This window comes from Somniosus microcephalus, chromosome 20, assembly GCF_052327205.1.
Source record: "Somniosus microcephalus isolate GS21.2 chromosome 20, FLI_Smic_1.0, whole genome shotgun sequence".
Taxonomy (NCBI): Eukaryota; Metazoa; Chordata; class Chondrichthyes; order Squaliformes; family Somniosidae; genus Somniosus; species Somniosus microcephalus.
Window position 1 is genome coordinate 36,048,794 of NC_141006.1, and position 20,039 is coordinate 36,068,832.

A 20,039-nucleotide genomic window follows, 5' to 3' on the forward strand; every position below is an offset into this window, starting at 1 on the left:
ATTACAGAGATAGGAAGAGGTGAGGCCATGGAGGGATTTGAAAACAAGGATGAGAATTTTGAAATCGAGGCGTTGCTTAACCAGGAGCCAATGTAGGTCAGCGAGCATAGGGGTGATGGGTGAACGGGATTTGGTGCGAGTTAGGACATGGGTTTTGGATGACCTCAAGTTTACTTTGGGTAGAACATGGGAGGTCAGCCAGGAGTGTGTTGGAATAGTCAAGTCAAGAGGTAACAAAGGCATGGGTGAGGGTTTCAGCAGCAGATGAACTGAGGCAAGGGCAGAGATGGGTGATGTTACAGAGGTGGAAATAGGCGGTTTCTGTTATGCCGCGGATATGTGGTCGGAAGCTCATTTCAGGGTCAAATATGACACCAAGGTTGCGAACAGTGTGGGTCAGCCTCAGACAGATGTTAGAAACATAGAAACATAGAAGTTGGAGCAGGAGTAGGCCATTCGGCCCCTCGAGCCTGTTCCGCCATTTAATGAGATCATGGCTGATCATCCAAATTCAGTACCCTGTCCCTGCTTTCTCCCCACATCCCTTGATCCCTTTAGCCTTAAGAAATATATCTAACTCCTTCTTGAATATATTTAATGAATTGGCCTCAACTGCCTTCTGTGGTAGAGAATTCCACAGGTTCACCACTCTCTGGGTGAAGAAATTCCTGCTCATCTCAGTCCTAAATGGCTTACCCCTTATCCTTAGACTTTGACCTCTGGTTCTGGACTCCCCGGCCATCGGGAACATCCTTCCTGCATCTAGTCTGTCTAGTCCTGTTAGAATTTCATAAGTTTCAATGAGATCCCCTCTCATTCTTCTAAACTCCAGCAAATATAAGCCTAATCGACCCAATCTCTCCTCTTAGGGAGAGGGATGGAGTCAGTGGCTAGGGAATGGAGTTTGTGGCGGGATTCTATGGACTGGATTTTGTCAATGGGGAGCTTTTGGAGGCGGGACTCCCACTTTTTGGGTTGTAGTCCCGCCTCCATCGACTTGTGGCCAACCCACACTATTTTCCCTTGATTGACCTTGTTAAGCCCGCCCAGCGGGCTCAGCAGGCCAATTAAGGGGCACTTGGTTACTGGTGACGTCAGTGATTGACATTTCATCTGTCAAGAGCTTTTGACAGGTGAAAAATCAGCATTTGGCAGCTCTGTGAAGCTGTCAAAGATGGACAATCTGTCTTCTAACTTGAGTCCTTCTACTCTGACTCAGTTAGAGAGCTCTCCAGACCAGAAAGCAGAGGCTGCAGCTTTTGACAGTTCAGCGGCCATTCTGCTTTCTGTGCCGGTGAGCTGAGGGACTCCCGAGAACTGAAGGAAGGAAGCCTGCAGGAGAAAGTAAAGGTAAGTAAAACTTATTAAAACACTTTACACTTACCTCACACACTTACCTCTGCACACATGCACCCATCACTCACCTGCACAACGGACACCTCGACCCCTCCAACCCCTGCAGACCCACGGTCCACCTTGCTAACTTGGCGTGGTTCGGAGCCGTCGGACAGCCCACACTTCAGGGCTAAAAATAGGGATTAGGCAAAAAACTGCCTGTTAACTACCTGTTAACAGGCAGTTAATTGGCACTAATTCCCTTTCCGCCTCAGGGAGGCGGCTCCCAGCACAGGTTGGGTCCCCGCCTCCTGGGATATTGGCACGGAGGCGGTTTGGGGGCGGGATGGGTTCCTGTCCCCCGATTCTGCAATTTTCCCACCACTCCCGCCTCCAAACCCGCCTCCTCGGGGCTTGGAAAATCGAGCCCTATACCTCTAAATGTAATCGTGAGTTTAATTTTTAGATGCAGATAAACAATTTGTGAAATAGCAACTATGCTGCTGAAAGAATTTGGACCAAAATAATTTGATTGCTCAGGTACTTGTTGATTCCTGATAGGTTTAAAGAATGGAATGACTCATTTGCTTTTGTGCTGTTTACTCATTGCTAATTAGGAGCACTTTCTAACAGTTTAATGATGTTAATCTGCTTTTGATTGGCTCATATCTAGTTAATTGGATATTTGAGCAAATCAGTGTGGCTAATTTATCGTGGTTACGTGAGTCAGTCATAATTATTTGCCGTTTGAAGTGTGGAGCTGCAGGCACATCTGAGACACAGGGCCTTTGATTATATTGGTAAATAAAATCCAGAAAAACAGTTTCAAATGTGAAGGATGCTTGGTAATATACAGCCTTGTGTAGATCAGAGTGAGAGATATTAGCATGAAGAATGGAAAAACCTTCATCCAATGGAATAAAATCACACTTGTGTGATCTTCCTTTTGAGTCCTGCTGGCTTGTTGCTCAAATTTCAATCAACAATCAAGCCCTTATTTATTTTACTGTTGTATCATCAGCACTCATTCCGCTAGTTCCCAAAATAGACATATTCTGCCTGTCACAGGAATCCTCTATTACAACGTTGTGTCTGGTGTAAGGAAAGGTCCCTGGTTACGAGAGCTGTCTGTAGGTTCTGAATGAATTGTAAATCAGTGTCAGGAGATACTTCTGTCACAGATTGAGAAGTCTAGGTGACATGCCAAAGCCAACTTATGAGACTGCCAATGTTGAATGGAGCAGGAGAGGAAATAAGAAAAAGGGAGAAGAAATAGCTGAAGGATTCTTACCCGGAACCTCAAAAAAGTGTAGCTTCATTTCCTCTCAGGGTTTTACTGCCGTGGATTGACGGAGGAAGACAAGACTGGAAACAGGGTCTGAAGCTATTTGGTTTACACAGTTTTGAAGTCCTAAGAAAAAATTAATTAGTTTGGACATGATGCGCTGAGTCTTGGGGCGCAATCTTGCCAGCCCTGGGGAGGTGGGTATGGAGGCAGGACAGCCGGGAAAATGGCAGAATCTGGGGACGGATGCCCATCCCAGAATCTGGGGACGGATGCCCATCCCGCCCCCAACCCGCTTCCGTGCCATCTTCCCAGGAGGCGGGTAGCCGACCCACGCCGGGTCCCGTCTCCTGGAGGCGGGAAGGGGATTACAGCCACTTAACTGCCTGTTAACAGATAGTTAACAGGCAGTTAAGAGGATTATCCCCATTTTTCCAATAGAGGCGCAGGCTTCCCGACTTCGGAAAACCCCGCCAGGGTCACCGAGGTGAGCAGTGGGTCTGCGGGGGTCGGAGGGGTGCAAAAGTGCACTGTGGAGGTAAGTGATGGGTGCAAGTGTAGAGAGGTGAATATGTGAGGTGAGTGGAAAGCGATGGAAAATGTTTACTTACCTTTGTTTCTTCCTGCAGGCTTCAACAGTTGGGGATGTGGAGACTCTCGCATCTCACCGGCAGAGATGACAGATGGCTGCTGCATTCTGCAATGCAACAACCATCTAATTTCAGCTCACAAGAGGTTTGATGAACTTAAATACAAGGACTCATCAAACAACATAGAATGTCAGTGTTTGACAGCTTCACAGAGCTGTCAAACGATGACAATTCATCTGTCAAAAATTTTTGATGGATGAAAAGTCATACGCTTACGTTCTCTTTAACTGGCTTCCCCTTAATTGGCCTGCTAAGCCCGCTGGGCGGGCTTAACAAGGTCAATCAAGGAAAATAGCGTGGGTTGGCCAGAAGTCGATGGAGGCGGGACTAAAACCTGACAAGCAGCAGTCCCACCTCCAACGCGCCCCCATTGACAAAATCGCCCCCTTGATTTCAACAAAATAAGAGCCTGTGTTGAGTGAACTTTCTGCACTACAGCAACCATTTTCTTTAGTTGCTACCAAGGGGACAGCAGATAGTAATTCAGTCTTGTGTGGTAAGTGTCAATGTTGGAAAATAAATTGTTAATTTAAAAATATATATCTTTTGCAATCAGAGTCTAGACCCATCAAAGACAGGTCTCCAAATCATAAAATTTGCTTCAATGGCCTGAGCATGATTCTTAGTGGAGGCATAACCAGCTTCTGTCTGTCCCATGGAGCAAGGCATCATTCACCGAGCAGATCTCTTGTCCACATTTAGTTAGAGAATGGCCCAAGAAATGAGGGACAAAAAGAGGTAGGAGCAACAACTTAAAAATATAAGTTAAAAATAATTAGTCAACTTTGTATATTTGATACCATCAAGGGAGGAACATCCAATCTATTCCCCTGATATATAGTCCCATGCTTTGTAGAAAGTTGCCATGGTGTGGAGATGCCGGAGTTGGACTGGGGTGGACAAATGTAAGAAGTCACACAACACCAGGTTATAGTCCAACAGCTTTATTTGAAATCACAAGCTTTCGGAGCGCTGCTCCTTCGTCACTTCACCTGACGAAGGAGCAGCGCTCCGAAAGCTTGTGATTTCAAATAAAGCTGTTGGACTATAACCTGGTGTTGTGTGACTTCTTACATTTGTAGAAAGTTGTTAAAGCAGATGTTTCATAGAAATGAGAACAACTCATTACTGCTCCAAACCACTATAATGTAAATGTAGCTGGGGACCGAGTCCCAATAAATGTCAAATTAGCATATGGAATTCTTTGGTATGAAGACTCCAGACAAAATTACTGTGTAGCACTCGGTGTCCCTGGTTTCTCCTCTAGAAGATTAGAGACTAATAAATATAATTTCAGATTAGTTATTTTAACCTAAAGACATGACAAAACAGCATCAGTTCTGACACTAATGGAACTGTAGCACTGAGTACAGCAGGACAATATCCAGTCGCAATAGCATTTCTAAAAGGCATTCACGGTGTATGTTTAAGAGCTGTGGTGTGTTTTTGTTTTGGATGAGCTTTTGTGTTTAGTAGCAGGAGGATGTCTGTGCTGGGGAATAGAATCATTTTTCACTTTTAGACCCAGTGTTAGCATAAGGTACGCCCAAGCCAGGTATGGTATGGATTAAATATGGCACAAACCTTCATCCAATCGATTTACCCTGACCTCAACCGCAACAACATGAATTTTCAATTTTCCATTTTTCATATCAGCCATGCTTGTTTCCCCTTTGCGTAAAATTAAAAATGTTGGAGTCCATTGGCACCTCATTTCATTGAGGACCTTCACAATTGTTAAAAGTAGGAGACCTCCGTTCCGTCAATCCCCCGGGAGTATATAATTATAAATAGATGCTGAAAACAGGATTACTCCCAGAATACTGTACTAGTCACATAGGTGACTGTATGATCCCTGACTGTAAACAAGCATACACACTTTAAAAAAAAAGAAACAAGAAACATTTCTCTAGTTCCTTGCTTGCTTTCACTTTAAGTTATATATTGCTATGAATCACAATGAAACATGTAAACTTCTAAATACATCCGGCAAATTAAACACCTTGGCAGGTTTTTCTGCTAGATTGTGCCTGAAATCGGCCAAGCCAGCCCAAAAGATCATGGAATTTCAAGCACAAATCACATCCAGCGCATATCGAGTTCCCTCGGTCTTTTGCCCCAGTTTAAAAAAAAGCACGCTGGAAGCTGGCCCCGCCCACAAAACTGGCCGCACCCCCAAGGTGAATCAATCACTATGGTGAGTTTCCGCTAATTGTGCCCATTTGTGGGCCTTCGAGGAGGCTCTTAAAATTAATCTGGGTTTTTTTGGCGCAAGGAGACTAATGGGCACCTTTTAACAGTTTCTAAATATTAAATATTTAATTTACTAAGACACTGAATGAAACTAGGAAATGGTTCTGTATAGTTTCTAAGTTCTTTTCAGTTAATTAAAATAAGGTTACTCACAGGTGGCAGACTAGACACTCTGATTGAAAATGCTTATTTTTTGTGATCAACCCATTTTCAGCTGTGTTAATAAAACTGCACCAGGTTACTTAATGCAAAAAAAATTAAGTTCTAAAACGCTTCCCAATTGGCTGGTTCATTGAAGACCTTACTTTGGTGATATGCAAATTAATTTGAACGGAAACTTGAGCAAAAAAAAATCTCTTCTGAAAACCCGCGCAATTTGCATCCAGATCGCCGATTGCGCCCAAAGCCGAAACTCTTGGCCAAAGTTTTTTTTTATTCGCTTATGGGATCTGGGCGTCGCTGGCAAGGCCAGCATTTATTGCCCATCTCTAATTGCCCTTGAGAAGGTGGTGGTGAGCTGCCTTCTTGAACCACTGCAGTCTGTGTTGTGAAGGTTCTCCCATAGTGGTGTTAGGTAGGGAGTTCCAGGATTTTGACCCAGCAACGATGAAGGAATGGCGATGTACTTCCAAGTCAGGATGGTGTGTGACTCGGAGGGGAGCTTGGAGGTGGTGGCATTCCCATGCACCTGCTGCCCTTGTCCTTCTAGGTGGAAGAGGTTGTGGGTTTGAGAGGTGCTGCCGAAGAAGCTTTGGCGAGTTGCTGCAGTGCATCTATCTTATGTTCTTCCTCTTTAAAACAGTTAAACTCATTTTTGTATCTAGAATATGAGTAAAGAGGGTTCACACTCCTGAGAACTGAAGATGTTTGGGACTAAAAGCTGTGCATTGCCTTCATTGGAGTTGATGGAAATAAAATCCAATTTCAACTTGTGTCTCATAGGCTGGTAGTCTATGCATTGAAGTCTGCAATGTCATATGGACTATTAAAGGTATTTGAAAGAGACAAATTGCTGGACCATAAGTGAGCATATGTACTATTTAGCAGTGTGCTGTTAATATAAGCATCGTGTTAGGAAAGCATATTTCATGGAGACTTTGGCTGTGATTTTATGATCGGTGTCGGGATGGGTGCAGGACAGTTGGTTTCCAGGTTCCGGTCCTGCCCCCAGCTGCCTCCGTGCCACAGACATGGTTTTCCCTTGATTGGCCTTGTTAAGCTCGCCCTACCAGCCAATTAACAGGAAGCGGGTCTGATGACGTCATTTGATGATGCGTCATCTGCCGGTTTCCTTAAAGGGACACGCATAATTTTATTTTGATGGTTGATTTCTGTATTTGACAACATTCAGGTGCTGAAAACACTGACAATCACTGCACAAAGGTGAACTCTTGCACCCAGGCTCTCCAATGACTCCCTCCATATGCTGGAATAGATGGCAGCTGCAGGTGAGGTGGCAGAAGCGATCTGTCACTGGTGAGAGAGGTTCTCCCACTGAGGTGGCACTGGACATATAGTTGGATTTAAAAACTTGTAAGCTAAAGAAATCTGTATATGTTTTAAAAATGCAGTACCCAACATTTTCTTTGCTCTGAAACTCACCATGTGCAACATGGCATCCTTCACACCACTTCTGCAGCTGTCATCTTTTCACAAACATTACACCAGACTCGCAACATGCCACATTTACCTGGCATGGTGTCTGGACGTCGGGAAACCCGACCCAGAAGCGGGAAAATCCAAAAACAGGCTGAAAACTACTGACATGTACCTGTTAATAGGCAGGTAATTGTCTTTAATCCGATTCCTGCCGCTAGGTGTCAAGTCCATTCGCAAATCTGGGATCCGACACTTGGGAAAGCTATTTGGAGGCAGGTTGATGGCGAGTTCGGGACCCACTGCCAATCAATAGCACTTTAACCTCTGACCCGCCTCTCTGAGCGCCGGCAAAATCACGGCCGTTCATTCTACAATCTATTTTCAAGATGCTGTTACAAAGCTGTGACGTATATTCTGTCAAATAAATTGTTTTGTTCTCATCACTATCTTGCCACTTGTGCTGTCGGTGAAAAGTCAGACACCATTTCCAGTTTCTATATCTTTGATTGCCGTGCTGTCAATCACCACGAGTGAAAATGGTGGATCTGCCATACTGTGTCTATAGTTATTTTAGAGGAATCTGGACAAATCAATACCCCAGTAATTTAGAATGAAAATCACTGAAGTGGATTTCAAAATGTGAATCTGATCCCAAGAGAGAGAGAGAAAGAACAAGAGAGTGAGAAGACAAAGCAGCAGAAAGGAATGCAACAGAAAGAATCAGAAAACTAGATACATGTTCAGTTTTCATAGAAATCCATCCCGTCCATAGCAAAAGACAGATGGTGAGAAATACATATTGCTCTGCAACGTTTAGAGATCTAACAGTTATGAATGACAAGTGATGATTGGCTCCAATTCATTCATTCAAAGCTGACTGAGGATATTTCGGTTTATTTGGACACCTATGTGAGACTGAGCTGGACTTTCCTGAATTGTTACCAGCCTTGTGACAGCGAAAAGCCCTTTTAGTCTCCATTTTCTAGTGGACTTCCTGCACAATTTCCTTCCCATCCTTTTTCAAGTAGTATAATGGCTAGGAATATACACTAAACATCCTTCGCTTTATTGCTGTGTGACAAGGATCATTGACCTCCATCAGATGAACAGATGAGAGGAGACAGTGATTTTTTTAAAACTAAGCAAGTCTCTTGCAATAGTCCTCTCCCACTATTGCATGGCTACCTTGGGTGAGCCCCATAGATCCATCCCTGAACAACTTATTTTTCTCAGCTCCCTGTTGTCTTTTGGTCACATCATTCACAGGTGTGAGGACAGCTTTCACATGTAGACTGATAACACTTATCTATGTCTCTGCCACCAGTCTGCACTCCTCGACCACTATTGCTTAGCTAATACCAAGTATTGGATGAGCAAAATTTCCGTTAATTCAACATCAGCAAGGCTGAAGCCATTTTGTACAGCTTTTGACAAAAACTCTTAGCCCCTAACTCCATTCCTCTCCCTGGCTGCCTGCTCAGGCTGCACCTGAAAGTGTGCAACCTGAGTGTTTTGTTTGTCCCTGATATGAGCTTCAATCCTTGCATTCTAGCTGCCATGAAGACCTCCTATTTCCACCTTTGCAGCATCACCTACTTCCACTCCCTACCTCACCTCCACTGACACTTATCAAACCCTTTTTCACTTTGAGACTTTATTACGCTTCTGCTTTCCTTGCCAGTCTCCTGAGCTACATCCTTTATAAATTGCAACTCATCCAAAACTCCATTGCTTTCATACTGACCTTCTCTCAGTCCTGTTCCCCTTCACCCCTGTGCTTGCCAACTTCCATTGGCTTCCTTCCCAACGTATAAATTTCAAAATCCTTGTCCTCATTTACAGGTCTCTCAATGGCCTTGCTCTTCAATATTTCCCCACCCTCTTCAGCTCTGTCTTCCAGCACGCACCCACCTTCTTCGAACCCCAGACTCTTTTGCACCCCTTCTCTTTCCACTCTAACTTTGGCAGTGGATCTTTCATCTGTCTCTAGACCTTTCACTCTAAATCCCTTTGCCTTGTTACCTCTCTCTCTTCCTTTAACAGCCTCCACAAAATCTAGGTCTTTGATCCTGCCATTGGCCCCCAACCCAACCCTTTATGCTTAGTAACGTTGTGACGATTTGGGACAGGCACGATGGGCCAGTCAATCTTTTCCTGCCCATCTTTTCATAAGTTTATATGTTCTCCCAAAACTGCCCGTATCTATGTTTTTTTCTCATTTTGGTTAACTTTGGGATATTTTATTGCTTTAAGGGCTCTCTAAGAAAGACAGACTTGCATTTATATAAAAAGCCTTTCACAACCTCAGGACATCCCAAAGCGCTTTACAATCAATGAAGTACTTTTGAAGTGAAGCCACTGTTGTAAAAGAGCGAGAAGCTGTTTTTATTGTGGTGTGGATAAAGAAGCAGTTTATTAAGATAAGACAAGTGAGTTATCCTTCAAATATCCAAAGTCAGATGCCATGCAGTCATTTAGTCTGACATACTGTACTGGAAGCATTCATGACAAAGTACAGTCCCCTAAATTGTCTTCAATCAGTTAAGCACATATATTACTCTCATCTTCCCCCCACAAATAAACACTTTTCAGTTGTTGTATGCTAATTAAAAAGCATCCGGGAAGGCGCCGAACACCTCGAGTCTCTTCGCCGGGAGCAGGCAGAAGCCAAGCGCAAGGAGCGCACGTCAACCCAAGCACCCCACCCACCTGCCCCTTCAACCACCGTCTACCCCACCTGTGACAGAGACTGTAGGTCCCGCATTGGACTCATCAGTCACCTGCGAACTCATTTTTAAGGTGGAAGCAAGTCATCCTCGGTTCCGAGGGACTGCCTAAGAAGAAGAAGCTAATTAAAAAAGAGAGAATGTTTTGTCTTTGGAGCATGGACCATGATATAAATGTTAATTATTTAATGGTCTTTCATCTGCATAATTTATTCAGCTGTGGGGATTGGGGCAGCTTTGCTATTTCTTCGATTTGATTTGTGTTTGAGCTATTAGTCTGCATTCAATTAATTTATACTATTTTTGTCAAATTAAGATAAATTGTATAAATTATAGAAAATGAGAGCTCTTTGAAAAATCACTTTCAGTACTGAGTGTCACATGACAAACCTCTAAATACTTCAGTGGTTTGATTTAAGGGTTATTATCCACAATCAGGCAGCTGCACTGAAGTCATATCAGAAACTCAGAAGATTCAAATTCTCATGGTGCAAGAGCACAAAAGAAAGGCCAGAAATTCGCTATCTACCCAAAACCTATTAAAGGATTCATAATGTGACACAGGACCCTCCTATTGTTTGGAAGTAATTGTAATCCAACTTATCTGCATTGTTTGAAGAAGTATTGAAGCACCAGTCCACATACCTGTGTATTTATACAATTAGAAGAATTTCTTGACAGCACTGAGGACAGCAACGCTGAGCCAGAGAGTCGCTGTGTTGTATGTAATTCTCACTGCTCAAAGATGCTCTCTCTTAGTGTGTAGAATAGATATGTATAATAGGATACACACTGGGACTTGGCTAACTAAATAATAAGCCAGCCACAGGCATACTTTCCTCTGCTAATATTATCTAAAAAGATTTACAAGAGTACGAAGTGCGAAATCTGTGTCAAACTCATTTTGCTAACATTATGCAACATGAAAATACTCTTATGTCATGAGCTTGAAAGGCAAGTTAGATACACAGGCTCGACTGACCAGGAGTTTCAGTAAAGCACTGTTCTCCAAAATGAATGTTTATTTATTGTATTAGTCAGCATGGTTTTATGAAGGGGAAGTCATGTTTGACAAATTTGCTCGAATTCTTTGAGGACGTAACATACAGGGTGGATAAAGGGGAACCAGTGGATGTAGTGTATTTGGACTTCCAAAAGGCATTTGACAAGGTGCCACACAAAAGATTACTGATCAAGATAAAAAATCACGGGATTGGGGGTAATATACTGGCATGGGTGGAAGATTGGCTATCTAACAGAAAACAAAGAGTTGGGATAAATGGTTTGTTCTCGGGCTGGCAATCAGTAACTAGTGGTGTTCCACAGGGGTCAGTGCTGGGACCCCAACTCTTTACAATCTATATTAATGATTTGGAGGAAGGGACCGAGTGCAACACATCCAAGTTTGCCGACGATACAAAGATGGGAGGGAAAGCAGTGAGTGAGGAGGACATAAAAAACCTGCAAAAGGACATAGACAGGCTAAGTGAGTGGGCAGAGATTTGGCAGATGGAATATAATATGGAAAGTGTGAGGTTATGCACTTTGGCAGAAAAAATCAAAGAGCAAGTTATTATCTAAATGGAGAGAAACTGCAAAGTGCTACAGTACAAAGGGATCTGGGGGTCCTGGTGCATGAAACACAAAAAGTTAGTATGCAGGTACAGCAGGTGATCAGGAAGGCCAATGGAATCTTGGCTTTTATTGCAAGGGGGATGGAGTATAAAAACAGGGAAGTCTTGCTGCAGTTATACAGGGTATTGGTGAGGCCACACCTGGAATACTGCGTGCAGTTTTGGTTTCCATATTTAAGAAAAGATATAATTGCTCTCGAGGCGGTTCAGAGAAGGTTCACTCGGTTGATTCCGGAGATGAGGGGGTTGACGTATGAGGAAAGGTTGAGTTGGTTGGGCCTCTACTCATTGGAGTTCAGAAGAATGAGAGGCGATCTTATCGAAACATATAAGATTGTGAGGGGGATTGATCGGGTGGATGCGTTGAGGATGTTTCCACTGATGGGTGAGACTAGAACTAGGGGACATAATCTTAGAATAAGGGGCTGCCCTTTCAAAACTGAGATGAGGAGAAACTTCTTTACTCAGAGGGTGGTAAATCTATGGAATTTGCTTCCCCAGAGAGCTGTGGAAGCTGCAACATTAAATAGATTTAAATCGGAGACAGACAGTTTCCTAGCAGATAAGGGAATTAGGGGTTACGGGGAGAGGGCAGGGAAGTGGACGTGAGTCTAGGTTCAGATCAGCCATGATCCTATTGAATGGCAGAGCAGGCCCGAGGGGCCATATGGCCTACTCCTGTTCCTACTTCTTATGTTCTTATATATATCATTATTATTTGTGATTGGTTCATATAAATGATGTTGCGATAAATGTAAGAAAATCTCTCGAGCTAATTGCATGGTGTTTGGGTGGTTACCACTTCAGTGTGCTGGTTCAGTGGGAAGCTCAGGCTCTGCAGTCTAACAACGGAGCATGCTGTGAGAGAGAGAGGAAAGGAAATTGTCTAATGAAGAGAAAAATATGTTGGCCAAGAGTTTCCACATAGGGCGCAGTCAGCGATCTGGGCGCAAATTGTGCACAAAAGTGCGCTCGTTTCCAGAAGTCTTTTTTTTTAGCTCAAGTTTCCGCTCAAACTCATTTGCATATTGGCAAATGTAAAATCTGCCAGCGCAAGCGGCAGCATTTTGGAAGGTAATTTTTAAAAATTCTCTTGCATTAAAAAATATTCCTCAATATATTTAGGAATGTAAACTCGGTGCAGTTTTATTAATAAAGCTGAAAATGGGTTTATCAGAAAAAACTAAGCATTTTTAATCAGAGTGTCTGGTCCACCACCTGTGAGTAACCTGATTTTAAATAACTGGCAATGACTTTTAAAAAACTATACCGAACCACTTATTAGTTTCATTGGTGTATAGTAGTCAGTTTCTTCGTAATTTTTAAAAAATATTTTAAAGCTTTTAAAAGGTGCCTGAATAGCAGCTTAACTTTAAGAGCCTCCTTGAAGGTCCACAAACCAGCACAACCTAGCGGAAACTCCAGACTACAGTATTTTACAATGCCTAGCTCAGAGACAGCTAATACCATTGTATATTGCAGACTGGTGCATGGTTTAATAGGAGTGTCGCTGATTCTGCCTACTCACAACTCCTTTTCTTCATCCCCCCCCATAAAAAATATTTTGAAGAGCTTGTTTATCAATATTGCATCCAGCAAGTCTGATGAATGCACTTTTAAGTGATCAGCGTTAGTAAGGGTTCATTTTGAGCGAATTTATTGCATTGTAAAATATTACACACTGTCCCAGCCTGTGGGATGATTTAGATTTTTGAACGAGACAGATCTCTGCTCCAACATCACCAACAGCTGAAGGGTGTCAATTAGTTCATGAAGGAAAACTGCTGCCCAGATCTGTTGGCTTTCAGCTTTCCCCCTGACTAGGTATTCTGGACTAGCTGCTTCGCAGAGGGGAGCGCCCAGAAATTCTATTGACCAATTCCAGCAACTTTGTCCTTCTGTTCAAAAAAAATCAACCAGTACTTTCCAGAATGTGAAAAAGTACAAGATGGTGCATTCCCTTTGCAGATTGTATCAGGTTACATGTTGACTATTCGCAGATGGCATCAGAGGATAATATTATTTTTGTTCAGATGAAACAATGTTCAACATGTAGTAATATTACAGAGTATTTATTAGTCTAGGTGGTGAAAATGTTATTAATAGGGTAGTCTTACACCTGCAGTTTTTTTAAATGATGGTATAGTCCAGGGCTATATATTTTGATGAGGCTAAAAACAAAATAACTCGCCAGCCTGCAAGTGATAACCAGTAAGTTTCCCCTTCTGTCTCCCATCCTTCATTGTTGCTTTCATTGATTTATTTTACATGCTACAGCCAATCCTTGGCAAAATATTACCTATCTCACTGTGACACTGCCTAACTCCTAGCTTACCTCAATGGTGCATTGTATTGCTTTATAGGGTTAGCTTTCTCTGGGTAAAGTCCCAGTAACAGTTTTGGGTGAGTGAATGGCGATAATTTAATATTTTTTAACCTTGGGACTGATATAAACATCAATAAGGTTTAACATTCACAAAGTGTTATAGTCCTGTTCTGAAGCACATACAGTATTTGTATACTTTGATTGCTAATAACTCATTCAAATGTTCTTTCTTTCAGTTAAAAAGCTGATTGAGCTGAAGTCACGAGGAGTAAAATTGCTTCCCAGCAAAGACAATCAGAAGCCCTCAGTTTGTAAGTTGCTCTTCATTCCATATTCCAGCTTGAACTTTGATCTGAAAGAAATCTAAATCTTGTGTTGCTTTTAAAAAAAAACTCCTGTTTTTTTCTACTTTTTTCTTTACTCTCCCCGATCCTCTTTTGTGGGATTATTGTTTTCTGCCCCAAACAATGAACAGGGTGACTTGCCCCCCATTCACTGTGAGGAATTACCTGGGCTCTGCTTGCCCTCTTTGATAAGCCTACCTAAATTGGAAGTTCATCATGCTGGTGTGAACCAGCATCCTATCAATGAGCTGAGCCTAGAAAATACTAAATCTGGCACTGTACAAAAAAAACCCTGCATATAATTAATTCAAGGTAGTGCCACCCAAGCCAGATTGGGAATGCATCATGTAGTGGCTTAACATCATTGACATTCCCCTTCATTAAGCTGAGAAATAGATAAGTTCTTTTCTAAATTCCATTTGCCCTCCTTTCTCCCTCTTTAAATTAAATTGAAACAATCAGTAACTTGACAAACGGCCCAAATGGTGATCAGTTAATTAACAATAGGGCAGAAAGTTCTACCGAACCTTCAAACAATGGACAATTGTTTCATGAGATTTAATTGCCACCAGCAGAAGTTGCAACCCTCAAGTTTTTTGTGGCTCAGCGTTTCCTCATTCACGGTGCAGACAACGGTGCCATCGTAATTCATTGGCTATCCTTCATATTAAGGTCACAAGGTAAATATGGATGAGAAAAGCCATTTGGACCATATTTCCTCATCCTTCCAGAAAGACACTATAGTTCTCTCAACCCCATCATGGTCCCCATTTGTTTTCATAGGGTTTTCACTTCAACTTCTCGACCAGGAAATCCATTTCAAGTGTTGATCACTTTGTGTGATAAAGAGCTTGCTGACCTCAGTCCCAACTTTGACAGTTTGAGTGCAACTTCCTCTGACTTATACTTTACTGTTTTACCTATATAGTTCAGCATTCTATTTGCTTTATTAGATGCTGCTCCAAAAGTGGTTGGACATTTCGATGTATATTTAGATGATTTAGACTTGTGCATAGGGAACACAATCTTGACATTTGCTCATAACAGAAGTGTAGGGTGTTTGGCAAACTGTGAGATGGACTGTAAAAAAAAAAAATCATAAACGGGTTAGCATAAGAGGAAGAAAGTAGCAGGTACAATTTAATGTGAATAAATGTGGAATCTGTCACCTCAGCACGCTTCTCGGTGCACTCCAGGTCACCCTCAATGATCACCAGCTTACGGGCAGCCTCTTCATACTTGCGGTCGGCCTCCTCCACGATGTGCTTGGCTTCTTTTAGCTGGATCTCCTGCAGTTCCATCTTCTCCTCATCCTTCAGGGCCCTGTTCTCAATCACCTTCATTCCTCTCTCGCTCTCATCCGCCGCCTTCTCAGCCTCTTCCGGTTTCTGCAAGGCGGTGGCCAGACGCTCCTGGGCATGTTCCAACTCCTCCTCAACCAGCTGGACAGATTCCACAATGCGGAAACTGGACGAGGAGCTTAGAAGCAGGGATCAGAACTTGAAAGCTTTAACTGCGTTAGAAGAAAAGTACTCTCAAAATGCAGACAAATATGAGGAAGAGATCAAGTTCCTGACTGATAAGCTGAAGGAGGATGAGACCCGTGCAGAGTTTGCAGAGTGCTCCGTAGCGAAGCTGGAGAAGACCATCAACGATTTAGAAGATAAATTCTCTCAGACAAAGGAGGAGAACCTGGACATGCATCGGATGTTGGATCAGACCATGCAGGAGCTCCACAATTTATGAAGCGCCGCCATCCGCATCGTCGCCTGGCTTGCCTTGTCTTCCTCCCCACCCCCCACCCTCTCTCTTCCCCCGGCCCCTCCTCCCTTTCTCTGTGTTTTTTAACCCCTGTGTCAAAGGCCATCTCATCCATGTTGCCAATGTCACCAATGCACCATTGAAGGAGGTGGGGGGATGGACAAAGGATGAGAGGTTGCCAGCGAGTGGGAATCGCTGAGCCGAGCGGGCAATTTAATAACGCAATAATGTTTAAAATTCTGCAGATGTCCACATCTTTCTAATGACTGGAGCATTCCGGGTGCTGTGTGTTTATTCACCTCTCTACTGTATGTGTGTGCTAGGCCGATGTAGCAGAGCCTGGTTTCCAATCGTCTTGGATCCCCTTGCCATCGGACCAAGACCTTGCTCTGTCAAGCCCGTGTGGTAACTGGTGTGCAACGGCCACCCCACGTTAAAAGAATTCACGCACAGGCACTTTCCACCCTTTAAAATGAAGTTCAGGACCTGGAACGTCAGGGCCCTCATGGACAACCCCAACAGTGACAGGCCGTACACCCCGCCCACCCGCCCCTTCAACCACTGTCTGCCCCACCTGTAACAGGGACTGTAGGCCCCGCATTGGACTCATCAGTCACCTGAGAACTCATTTTTAATGTGGAAGCAAGTCATCCTCGGTTCCGAGGGACTGCCTAAGAAGAGGAGGATAAGTGTGAAGTACTATATTTTTGGAAGTGAAACAAGGAATGGGAATATATACTCATTTGAAAGATGCTGGTAGAAGTGCAGTTAGATAAAGCCATAAAGAAGGCCAAAACATTTAGGATTTTATAAATAAAGACACGAGTAATAAATTTGTACAAAATATTGATTTGGCCACAATTAGAGTTCTGTGTACAGTTTTGGGCACCCCATCACAGAAAATACATTAAAGCCATAGAGAGTATACAGTGTAGATTCACAAGGATGATGCCAGCAATGGAAATAAGAACATAAGAACATAAGTTGTGAAGAGACGCTTGGATTTCGAGCTGTTGTTTCTACTGTAACCTTGTTGTGATGAAATATTCCATTCATCACTCATCAGTATTTCTCTGCCTGTGACTGTGGTTGGTTTCAGTTTCATTTCCATTGTATTGTACTGTGTGTAGGGCTCCGCCATACCTGGCTCCTATGTAAGCTGGCCCAGCCTGCAGCACATCCAGTACGGCAGACCTCTGGATGGAAGATACATTCTCCTCTGTGTGTTACCTTCTAAGTCAATAAAAGCCTTGTTTTGTTTCGCTAACATCGAGTCTCGGATTTATTGAGGCACATCACTTGTTTTCTTCTGCATCAGTGGGCAGTGTTTGTTCACATAATCTGCTGAGTAGCATCACAAACTTCTTTACCTTTCCTGCTATTTATGTTAACCTTAATCCTACCAGTATTCTACTTTTCTTGGTTTCCCCCAGTAATTGTTTCGCTTTCCTGAAACTCTTTATCTGGTTGTATCAGTTTCCATCATCGTCCCCAATGGCTTGCTCTTGAGGTCCAATGATAGCCCATCCATTCTCCTGACCTCTGGTGATTCACTTACTAAGTATGGTCGCATCCACTTGCCATTGATGGTCCTCTCACTTATGCCTGCCTGGACCCTTCTTTCTAAGACCATAGCCACTTCCTTGAGCTTTTTGATCAACATATAATTTTTGTCTCTCTTTTCCCCCATCTATTATTCCCGGTTCTATTATTCCCGTTTTTCTCTTGTATAAACATCTCACAGACTCTATCCTAATTGTGCCCACATCAATTGCTGTCATTTCACCATCACGTCTCTTGGGTCTTGCTCTCTTAATTTTTCTTCTCTCCAGTTACCCCCTTTTAATTGCCCATCTTTGAGGTTCTCACTTTCTAATTTCACTTCTCTAGGTTGCTTGCCGTTTAAATTTTTCTTCACCTAGTGCTTACAATTTAAGTTATTCAGTGCCCCTGGACATCAAGCTGTGTCAAGGGCTCTGGACAGTGAAACATTCCCAGGCTAGACTGTTTTTAGAATCTTTACCTTCAAATACTGACAGTTTCCCATGGAGTCTATCATCCACTTTAAATCTATTGTTGACTTCTTGTTCCTCAGCATCTATGTGCCTTGATGCTAGTTATTTTTGAATATCAGGAGAGCCCTCCTGACAAGTGACCACACCAGTTGACTGGAAGTTTATATACGCTCAAATTTCCCAAGAAGGAGAAAGATATTATCTTAGGGTTCTGAACCCAACATTTGCTAAAATGTGAACACAAAATATGAATTATTTTTCAAGGCTGGATTTTCACTGCTTTATGCTTGCAGATCTTGCCCAGTTATTCTCCAACAAATATGACATTTCATGTGCCAGTTGGTAGCGATGTGCTAAAATTGAGCCACACAACTCGTGACGATTCACTGATAACGTTGTCCTTTGTTCACTATAAATATGCATGAGCTTGAGCTATACACGAATTTTGAATCAACATATGTCAAAACTCATTTTCATACCCTTCACCATTTATCTATCTGCAAGTCAACACTTGTTTGTATGATTTGTCAGGCTCCAGTGTAAGTACGTCAGCATCAGTTATGTTTATATACTGCTAAGAAGTTATTTGAATATTGCCTTTTGCTGTGGTGTTGGGATGCCCTTATGATTTTTTTTTCTATTTTTCTCTTCTCAGTAGAAATTGGTTTTCTCATTGCCAAGACAATGGGACTTTTTTTTCTCTTCTTTGGTTTGCAGTATTCCAGCTTTACAATGTTCAAGTACTGTGCTAAAGTTCTGTTTGCATTGTCTAAACAGTTCATTACTAAACCTATTCCCCGACAACTGCAGTTTGAAGTTACCTTTGTCAAAAAAATGAACATTTTGTTTCTCCATCACAATTATGTATAATTATTTAAAGGATGACTTAACCTGCACTGAATCGGACTGCAAGTACTGGGAGTCAGACCATCACTGTTGATCACTTAAGTTATATTGACATGCCTTTGACCTGACTACATTGTTGTTGAGGAGAAATCAGCTGCAGTGTGTGCAGGAATTAAGATCAAAATTATTTTTTTTAATTAATTGAGATGAAAGTCAAGGCCATTACAGATGAAATTTTGCCCCTCAGCTTTTGACATTGTGGCTTTATATCACTGTTAAATTTTATTGAGTGCCTTGCAGAGAATTCAGGAAATGGTTCACTCACTTTTAGCTGACTTCAAAATGGAACACTTATATAACTTGCCACTCATCTGTTCTGTGAAATGTTTCCTCTTCAGAACCTGTAGATTTGTCTTTAGAGAGGGACCCTCATTCAAGACACCTTTCAGGGATGTATCTATGTCAGGATCCTTTAAAAAAAAATATATTAATCTTATTTCTTTCTAACTGTTACAGTAAGCTTCGTGGTGATGGCGAGACTCCCTATTTAATGGGTATTGGCTACTCAGTTAGCTTTCTCAAGATTTAGAACTAAATATTATTGTTTACAAGGTTTCAGCCTTGGCTCAGTGGTAGCACTCTTGTCTCTGAGTCAGAAGGTTGTGCGTTCAAGCTCCACTCCAGTGACTTGAGCACATAACCTTTATTGCTGGGTCAAAATCCTGGAACTCCCTCTCGAACAGCACTGTGGGAGTACCTTCACCACACGGATCGCAGCGGTTCAAGAAGACGGCTCACCACCACCTTCTCAAGGGCAACTAGGGATGGGCAATAAATGCTGGCTTTGCCAGTGACGCCCACATCGCATGAACGAATTTTAAAAAATCTAGGCTGACACTTCAGTGCAGTACTGAGGAAGAGCTTGCACTGTTGGAGGTGCCGTCTTTTGGATGAGATGTTAAACTGAGGCCCCGTCTGCCCTTTCAGGTGCACGTAAAAGATCTCATGGCCCTAGTTGAAGAACAGGAGAGTTTGCCTGGTATCATAAAATCATACAGCACAGAAGGAGGCCATTCGGCCTATCCTGCCTGTGCTGGCTCTCTATAAGACCTACCAGTTAGTTTCACTCCCCTGCTCTTTCCCCATAGCCCTGCATTTTTTTTCTTTCTTAAGTAGAGATCCAATTCTCTTTTTAAAGTTATTATTGAATCTGCTCCCACCGTCTTTTCAGGCAATGCATTCCAGATCATAACAATGCACTGAGT

At 42.7% G+C, this 20,039-nt stretch overlaps 1 protein-coding gene across 1 annotated transcript in view; it reads left to right on the top strand.

The window, feature by feature from the left end:
- The window catches only part of csmd2 (CUB and Sushi multiple domains 2), an 807,040-nt gene that overhangs the window by 48,931 nt on the left and 738,070 nt on the right, over window positions 1–20,039 (top strand). Inside the window, exon 2 of the mRNA XM_085962435.1 lies at window positions 14,045–14,119. Within this exon, the coding sequence (XP_085818561.1) occupies window positions 14,045–14,119 (75 nt within the window). The remainder of the gene's footprint in view (window positions 1–14,044; window positions 14,120–20,039) is intronic.